Source organism: Nicotiana sylvestris, chromosome 9 (genome assembly GCF_000393655.2).
Source record: "Nicotiana sylvestris chromosome 9, ASM39365v2, whole genome shotgun sequence".
In the NCBI taxonomy this organism is placed as follows: domain Eukaryota; kingdom Viridiplantae; phylum Streptophyta; class Magnoliopsida; order Solanales; family Solanaceae; genus Nicotiana; species Nicotiana sylvestris.
In genome coordinates this window covers 113,020,051-113,029,828 of record NC_091065.1, presented here as the reverse complement: position 1 = coordinate 113,029,828, position 9,778 = coordinate 113,020,051, and the positions used below count along the sequence as shown (strand labels likewise).

Here is a 9,778-nt window from a genome sequence, read left to right as displayed (position 1 = left end):
TTTTTAATCAGTTTTTTGGTTTTTATCGATTTTTTAAAACCAAGCTCACAGAAGCACCCTACAGACCTGCACTTCACTATACATCAAAACTTTACTGCACAAATACAATTGATATAGACTAACAAATCTGACATTTTAACTTGTTATAAATTGCTACAGAGAATCACAACAAATTTTAAAAAGTCATAATAGGATACTCTGCCTTTCATATGGTAAACTAAAACAACGACAACGATATTACATCCTAGCAACAAGGATATAGTTGAAGCTGGTTCCATCATCTGAGTTAATCAATTCTTAAAATAGTGTTGGAGTATTTTGAAAGAAAAAAATTTTATCATTAAGTAAATTATAGACATATACATATTCACAAAGAGTTAGACATATAAAATTACCTTTCTCAACTATTTCAAGCTTTTGAATTTCCTCCAGAATATCTTCAACAATGCATTTTTTAGGAGTTGACCTCAACCATTATTGAATGAAAATTATAGCTTCTACCGTATTTGGGGAAGAAGAACCTCGATACCAATAAAAAAATTCGTCCACTGGTGCTGAAAGCCGATTCAGATGCAACAATAGAAATAGGAATTACAAGTACATCTCTTGCAATCCTAGAAACAATTGGATACCTCTTACTTGCATCTTTCCACCAAGCCAATATATATAAATTTTTGGTCAACTCCAAATCGTCCATCAAGTACCTGTCAAGATTATTCTTATTTCCATCATCATCTTCCTCTTTGCAAATATTTTTCCCATTGTGAGTGTCATATCTCACCATTCTCACTTTTACTCATCATTCTAAATGGATTTTTCAAATTCTCATCAGAAATTCCAGAAGAAGAATCTTCATGATAATTATACAAGCGAGATAAAGCATTCATCACCTTTGTTGACCTTAAATTTCACACAAAAGGACCATAATATTTGGCAAAGATAAAATTCACATATTTCATTTTATATCGGGGATCTAACACAACGGCAACAAATAATAACATGCTCATATTATCAACGTCACCCCAATATTTTTCAAACTTGACTTTCATCTTATCAGCCATATCAATCAATATTGAATCATCACTATGAGAATTACTTATAATAAAATTAAGAATATTAAAAAGCTCGTGGCAGAAAGAATTTGAAGTAACATGCAGAGTTCACGAAAATTTCAGAGTAATTTGGTAGAAAATGTCAAAAAACTTTATAAAAGCTTTTACCTTTTTCCGATCATCCCCACTTGGATGCCCTCCTTTTCCAATCATTTTTGTAAAATGCTTTTGGTACTTATGGTCATCAACATACATTCTTGAAAAGGCCTTTTCAAACTTAATAGTTGCACTCAACATCATATATATCGAGTTCTACCTAGTTTCAACATCTAAACTCAAAAGACCATGGCTCTCTATCTTTACCTTTTCAACAAACGACTTAAAGGAAGAAAATCTTGCATGAGATGACTTGACATAATTTACAACATTCCTGACCTGAGTAATGGATTCATTATGATCATTTAACCCTTTTTTTGCAATTATATTCAGAATGTGAGCATTATCTCACATGTAAAAAGTCATTTCTTAAGATGATTCCTTTCCAATCCTCAATCCTCGCCTTCAAGTGTCTAATCACAACATCATTCGCACTCATTATCTAGGGTCACGGTGAATGGTTTTTCAATCCCCCAATCTAACAGACAAGCCTCAATCCCCTTTGCAATCGTTTCACCATTATGATCTGGAACTTGAAAAAAGTTACTCCCTCTGTTTCATATTAAATGAGGTACTTTATTTTTTAGTCTGTTCCAAAATAAATGACACATTTCTAAATTTGGAAATAATTAAACTTTAAACTCTTTCATTTTACCCATTTATCCTTAATGAGAAGCTTTTATAGCCACACAAATGTCATGACCCTACAAACTTTTTACCCCTTAAGCTTTTAAGACCACAAGTTCCTAAAGTCTTCTTCTTTTTTCTTTAACTTCGTGCCGAGTCAAACTACCTCATTTAATATGAAACGGAGGGAGTAAGAATTTTCTTCTGCAAGTTCCAGTTATCATCAATCTAGTGAGCAGTTATAACCATATAAGTTAGGTTTTAGAGTGATGTCCATATATCACTAGTGAGACATATATGTTGGTTCTGGATAAAATTTCTAAGATTTTCTTTTTCTTCGTGATAGATTTTAAAACATTGCCAAGCAACAGTCAAACAAGAGGGCAACTCAAAGTTTGGCAAAACAACTGACATCAAATTATTAAAACCTTCCCCCTCAATGACTTTAAAAGGTTGTTCATCAATGATTACAAATTCAGCAATAGCTTTTCTCACTTCATTAACATTGTACATTATTTTTCCAGCTTAAAAGTATCATTAGTACCTCCTCGTCCCCCTCCTTTAATAGGAATAGGCTTAATTGTAGATTGTTTCCTATCGATAAATCTAAAAGGAATTGTTTTTACAAATACCAGTCAGATGGTTGCATAATGTAGTTGTCCTATTTCTCTTATTATTAGAACAATATCATTGACTATAAAATTGACATTTCGCCTTGCACTTCCATCTTTAACAATAAATTTGGTAAAGTGTTTCCAAATTTCATATGTTTCCTTTCCATTCCCGATACCAAAATTATTTTCAGAAGGAGTTGTTCTTTTATGCTTTTTAGGAGGTATGAGAATACTTGAATCGACAACAAGAATGTTGTTACCTTCTAGATGAGGAAGTTTTTGTGTAGTTGAAAGAACTTTCACCTCTACTTTTGAAGTCGTTGTTTCCATCTGTGAGAGAGACAAAATGTGTAACACTGGTTATAAAAAGCAAAATTCGAAAATGACAATACATAAAAAAAATCATATAAATATTGAAGCTATGGAAGATACAACACCATATGAGATTATTACAGCCAGATGAACATTGAAATCTAAAAACAGAGGAGAAATAAATGATGGTAGAAGAAAAATCCACTTTAAAAGATAATAGAAAGAACAACAAAAATCAAAAATAAAATTAAGCTAAGGAAACAACCTGCTCGTTAGTCATAGTTGCAGATTTGCAGTCATAATAATCGCCACTTGAGCTAGGGTTCACTGTTGCCTATGGAAATTTGAGAGAAAAAGGAGCTAGGGTTCACTGTTTTCTGTTGGTTTGTTTCTTTGGAATGAGCGTAAATTTAAGACACAATGGGAGTTGAGAGGGCTAGTGCTTTGTATTAGAATAGGGCTACCTTCTCTGCTAAAGTATTTGAAATTGTTAATGCCCAATCTATTCAATTAAAATACAAAGACCAGGAGTACACACACACACACACACACACACACATATATATATATATATATATATATATATATATATATATATATATATATATATACTCAGTTTGGTTCAATTTTTTCGATTTTTTTCCAAGTAAGTGTACCAAGTAACACCACTAGCCAGGCATTGGCCGCGACAATGGGAAAAATGGTCGAAGCAAACATGATCACTTTCAGAAGAGACGAACTTCCTATTGTAGGAACAAGTCACAATAAGGCTCTTCACATCACTGTCAAATGCAGGGACAAAGTGGTATGCCGGGTCCTGGTCGATGGAGGATCAGAAGTCAAAATCTGTCCACTCTTCACCCTGCGGGAGTTGGAAATTCATTTGAGGGAGGTCAAGGAAAGCCACATAAGGGTGAAAGCCTTTGATGGTTCAAAAAAGGATATTATTGGGGAAATTTATCTAGCTTTACAAATTGGACCGGTCAATTTTCCGATATTATTCCAAGTGATGGATATCTCCTCTTCATATAATTTGCTGTTGGGCAGGCCCTGGATACACATGGTAGGAGTTGTGCCATCTACTTTGAACCAATGCATAAAATTTGAGTGGGGATGCCAAGAGATCGTGGTCCACGACGAGTGGAGTCACTCCGTCTATTTGGGGTATGCTGTCCCGTTCATTGAGGGGCTAGACGGAGCTGTCTTCCACACTGTGGAAATCATGCAGACTACTGAGATGAATAAGACTAAACAAAATTTGGGAATAATCATCGTATAGCTCCAAGATGTCCATGAAAGAGATGATGAAATATGGATACAGGCCAGGAACAGGGTTTGGGAGCCAAGTCAGATGGAATCATAGAGATAATTGAACACAATGGGCATAAAGGAAAGGCTGGCATAGGATATCAGCCTCCAAAAGGGAAAGCTCGCATTGTTAGCTCCAGAAAAAAGGTTTTTGTGCCAGAACATGTTGCAAGCAGAGTTCAACACCCGAAGATGATATCATCGTCGGGATGGGAAAGTTGTTCGTGAATATGATTGAAGAATGTTATGAAGGAACTGACATCAAGACACTGACTATCCGGGATGCCAAACCATGGGAAGATCTGTAGAATTGGAACTGTAAAAGTTTTCTTTGAAAGAGCACGGTCAATTGAGGCTTGTACCGTGTCTGTACCTTTTTGTCATTTGCCTATTATGAACGTTTAAGACGTTCCCTTTTTGATGAAATAAAAAAAAACTTTTTCCTAAATATCGCGACTTTATTTTACTGCTTTATTTATACCTAGCTTTTCTTTTCAGTAATCAAACTGATAAAAAACCGGGTTCCACAATTATGACATATAACAAAACTGCTGAGTGCAATGACCCAAATTATGAGGAATATGACAGGAGTATGATGCTAGAAAATCTCCCGGGGGAGAGAATAGCTGGAGAGTTGGAAGAAACCCAATCTCGAAGAGTCGGAAGTGTTCAATTTTGAAAGCAAAGAAGATGTAAAAGAAACCAGGATCAGTATTCACCTAGAAGCCGAGCAACATGGAAAAATGATTGAGCTCCTCCAACAGTACGTCGACGTGTTCGGTCCTATGATGGCATGCCAGGATTAAGCACTGACATTGTCTTGCATCGACTATCAACTGACCCTACTAGACCACTGGTCAAGCAGAAACCCGGGAAGTTTAAACCTAATTTAAGTATAAGGATAAAGAAGAAGTGACCAAATAGATAGAGGAAAATGTAGAAAGGGTCACGAACTATCCAAGCTAGTTGGAAAACATCGTCCCAGTACCCAAAAAGGATGGAAAGATCAGAATATGTGTGGACAACTGGGATCTTAACAAAGCTAGCCCAAAAGACAATTTCCCCTACCAAATATCCACATCCTCATCGACAATTATGAAAGCATGAACAGTTGTGCAGAGAAGACAACTTTCACCACGCCTTAGGGAGTCTAATGTTATAAAGTTATGTCGTTCAGTCTCAAGAATGTCGGCGCCACCTACATAAGGGCGATGACAACCCTTTTTCACGACATGATTTATAAGGAGATTGAAGTGTATGTGGATGATGTCATCATAAAACCTCAAAAGTGTTCGGAGCACTTGGAAGACTTGAGAAAAATTTTCGAACGCCTGCGAAGGTACAATTTGAAGCTAAATCTAGCAAAGCGTGCATTCGGAGTCCCCGCTAGGAAATTATTAGGTTTCATCATAAGCAAGAAGGGGATAGAAATTGACCCATCAAATATCAATGCCATCCAGGAATTACCACCACCAAAGAGTAAGAAAGATGTCATGAATTTCCAAGGAAGATTGAATAACATTACTCGTTTCATACCCCAGTCCACAGTAATCTATAAACCTATTTTTAAGCTGCTAAAGAAGGATGCTGCCAAAAAATGGACGGAGGAGTGATAGAAAGCATTCGACAATATAAAAGAGTATCTTACAAACCTGCCAGTGTTGGTTCCCCCTGAACCAGGGAAACCATTGTTGCTCTATTTGTTAGTCTTGGACAACGCCGTCGGTTGTGTGTTAGGGCAGCATGACGAAACTGGGAGAGCAGGCCATCTACTACTTAAGCAAGAAGTTCATACCATGATAAGACAAGTATACATTGATAGAACGCACTTGTTGTGCTCTGACTTGGATTGTGAGAAGCTAAGGCATTACATGTCGGCATACACTATGCATATGATATCTCGGCTCGACCCGCTCAAGTATATTTTTCAGAAGCCAATGCCTACCGAAAAGCTAGCTTAATGGCAAATTCGTCTAAACGAATTTGACATTCTGTACATAACTCAGAAGTCTATCAAAGGGCAAGCTTTAGCGAACCACCTTGCCGAGAATCCATTGGTTGGGGATTACAAACTGCATACATGTATTTCCCTGATGAATAAGTGCTATTTTCCGGGGAGGATATTGCAAAATCATACCGTGAGTGGAGAATGTTTTTTGATGGAGCAACAACTTTCAAAGGAGTCAAAATTGGGGCAGTCCCTATTTCGGAATCTGGACAACACTACCCAGCATCATCAAAGATAAGATTCCCTTGCACCAATAATATGGCTGAATACGAGGCATGCATCCTTGGAATCGAAATGGCAGTCGACATAAACATCAAAGAACTGTTATTCATAGGAGATTTTGATTTGTTCATACATCAAGTCCAAGGAGTATGGTCCACTAAGAATGTCAAGATATTATTGTATCTGCACAGCGTGAAGGAGCTGTGTAAGAAGTTCACGAAGATTGAGTTCAGGCACGTCCCCAAAATTCAGAACGAATTCACCGACGCCCTTGCAACCTTATCATCTATGATTCAACATCCAGACAAGAACTATATCGACCCTATTGAGATAATAATCAAGGATCAACATTCCTATTTCTTCCATGTGAATGAAGAAACAGATGGTAAACCTTGGTATCATGACATCAAGAAGTTCCTTGCGACACATAGAGAATGATGTTAATGGTCAAAAGCGAGCCCTCAGGAGGTTAGCAAACGACTTTTCCTCAACGGAGAAGTCTTTTACAGGAGGACCCCAGATTTAGGTTTGCTGAAATATGTAGATGCTGCATAAGCAACCAGACTATTGGAAGAAATACATTCAGGGACGTGCGGACCCCATATGAATAGGTTCACATTAGCCATGAAAATTTTGAGAGCTGGACACATTTGGATGACTATCGAAAGCCACAGTATCAGCTACATGCAAAAGCGTCACTAGTGTCAGATTCACAAAGATTTCATCCGGGTTCCACCAAATAAGTTAAATGTAATGGGTTCGCCCTGGCTGTTTGTCGCCTGGGGCATGGACGTGATAGGACCCATAGAGCCTACGACATCAAATGGACATTGTTTCATTTTGGTAGCTATCGACTATTTAACCAAATGGATCAAGACATCTACTTACAAGCCCGTCACAAAGAAGGTAGTGTCACACCTTCTTTTTGCGCGTCCGCCCCGAAGGGTAAGATACGCGAGGGGAGTTTTTCCAATTTAAGTGACAATATTCGAAATGGAATTATTTATTTTAATTCAGAGTCGCCACTTGGGAAAGGTTTGGCTTTTGGTGTCCCAAGTCACCGGTTTATCTTGAATCCCAAATCGAGGAAATTATTCGACTTTTCCAACTGAAGTCTGCGAACCAGAAATTCTAAGTAAGGAATTCTGTTGACCCGAGGGAATGTGTTAGGCACCCTCGAATCCCGTGGTTCTAGCACGGTCGCTTAAATTGTTATAACGGCTAAATATTTGATTTAAATACATGTTGTGACTTATGTGCTTTTATTAAGTTTTAAAACCGCTTTTATTATTATCATTTGTTTTTATAGAATTGCAACGTCGTGAAAATGCATCTCGAACCACGTCGCAATCAATGCACCCGTGGTTGTCAACACATCTTGACTCCGTTGAGATTTGGATTTGGGTCACATCAATGTGCACCCGAGTTTAAGAATATAATTTGATTAAGTCGCGCCTAAGAGCCTAACGCGTTATTATTTTTGGAAAAGGCAGGAAAATTCACTAGACAGCCCATCCCAAATTCTAAGTATTTATTATGATTGATTATTGAGGGCCCCGCAATGTGTATCTTTATTTGACGAGGCTCGTCTCATTATTTTTAAAGGATATCCTAAAGTGACTACATTTCTATTATGTTTGTCTCTAAAAAATAAAAGAAAGAAGATACCAAATTTGCTTGTTTAAACGACTGCATACTAAATCTCTACTATGTTCGCCGAATCCGAATTTTATTTAATTACCTGATTGGTTGTTTATGAGGTGAGAGTTATCTCATGCCTTGTCTTCAACGAGTGAATACGCTTGTTAATTTGCTAAGGGAGATTGCAAGCAAACTAATAACATATACTAAACTTACATTAAACGACCTTCAAGTTTGAATTTAAAACTAGCTTGTTTGGGCTTGATTAATGAAGTCGGCTATTTATCAGAAAAGCTGCCACTAATTGAATTCAAAACTGCCTAATGAAATTTGTGTGTAACGGAGTTAAATTGAACAGTTTGAAACCAATGTTACATCTGTCCAGGTTAATAGCAATCCATTTTATACATGTAAGATATAATTGAGAATGACTTATGTGCGTATACCGGTTACTCATGCATTCCACGAATTGCGTAATCACATCACACATATAATTAAAACAAGGTAAACCATTGTAAGTTAAGACAGTTAAAGAGACCCAGTTTTCAATTGAATACAAAACTACCTGTTGTATCTTCCTATGGAGTTTGCAATCTAAAGATTTGCACGAATTTACTAACACTTTATAAGACTATAGGTGCAATTCTGAAGGACTGAAAATTCTTTGCGTCTTCATTTCAACTCATTGCTATTGTTACATCAAATATGAGATTCAAAAGGTGTACCTGGATGCTGAAATGCAAAGAGGAAAATGGAAGCAACAGGTCAGCGACAAACTCAAAGGGACAGTAGTGATCACAAGTAAACAGTGACAAGCAGCAGCAGTAGCAACAAATAACAGCAAAACAATTGGAGTAGAATCAAGATCCCAACTAGACCAAATCCCAGAGCAAACCAATAAACAACAAGTAAATTCAGTTGGGATTTGGAAGAAATCAATATTGAACAAACAGGTCAAGACTAGTGAAATCAAGACAACAATGGAAAATGCAGTTCCTAATTTTGTTTGTCTGTGTTTTCTATCTCTTGCCCTCTCTCTATCCTGTATATATCCTCTCTCAATATGTATCTGTATGTATCTAACAATCAATCCCCTTCTGTCTATATGCCTTTTTCTCTCTTTTCTGAATTTATCTCTCTCTGTATCTATGTTTTCTAAAATCCAGTCTCCAAAATCTGAATCAGTTCCCCCCTGAACTAATGGAAGTTCTCCTCCCTTTATAGCCTAACATCAGCCCCTTTTAGTCTGTTAAACACATCAGAACCCCCTCCTTTCTTGCTATTTTTCCACTCAACATTTTACAATATGAAATCCTCCCATGAGATTCCCTGACAACCCTTTTAATTAGCTTATTAAACTAAAAGCAGACATGGGCAGCAAGAATATAATCTGACAGCATATGCTGTCAAACTATTTTAATCTTAAAAAAAGGGCCTTTATGCACATGTTGTGCACAAGTGCACATGCCACCAATTCAGACCAAAGTTTGAACTGCAACTATAAACAACATCCTCAAAGGTTTCTGAATTGAACAACTGACAAACAATTACACTCAGTTCCTAATTGGATTCAAACACACTTCAACAGAAAATCCACAATATGAATCAGATTGATATCCTTCAAAGCCAAACTAATTGGCGACGTATATCGACTCGACTATACTAATCGTAATATATACAATTGAAACCAATGATTGGAATCGAGCAGTATCGAACAAGGGGTTCAGATTGTACTGTCAATACAGAAATGACCCTGGGAACTAATTAAACGAACCATTTCAAATTCGTTTGATTGTACAGCTTACACATACACACATTATCAGTAAATGAAAGAAAGA

The 9,778-nt window shown here is 36.8% G+C and overlaps 1 protein-coding gene across 1 annotated transcript; it reads left to right on the top strand.

Moving 5' to 3' along the window:
• Window positions 1-6,218: 6,218 nt before the first annotated feature.
• On the top strand, window positions 6,219-6,737 carry LOC138878069 (uncharacterized). The gene has a single exon (XM_070157726.1). It carries the CDS (start codon window positions 6,219-6,221, stop codon window positions 6,735-6,737), a length of 519 nt encoding a protein of 172 aa, XP_070013827.1.
• The last annotated feature ends 3,041 nt before the right edge of the window (window positions 6,738-9,778 follow it).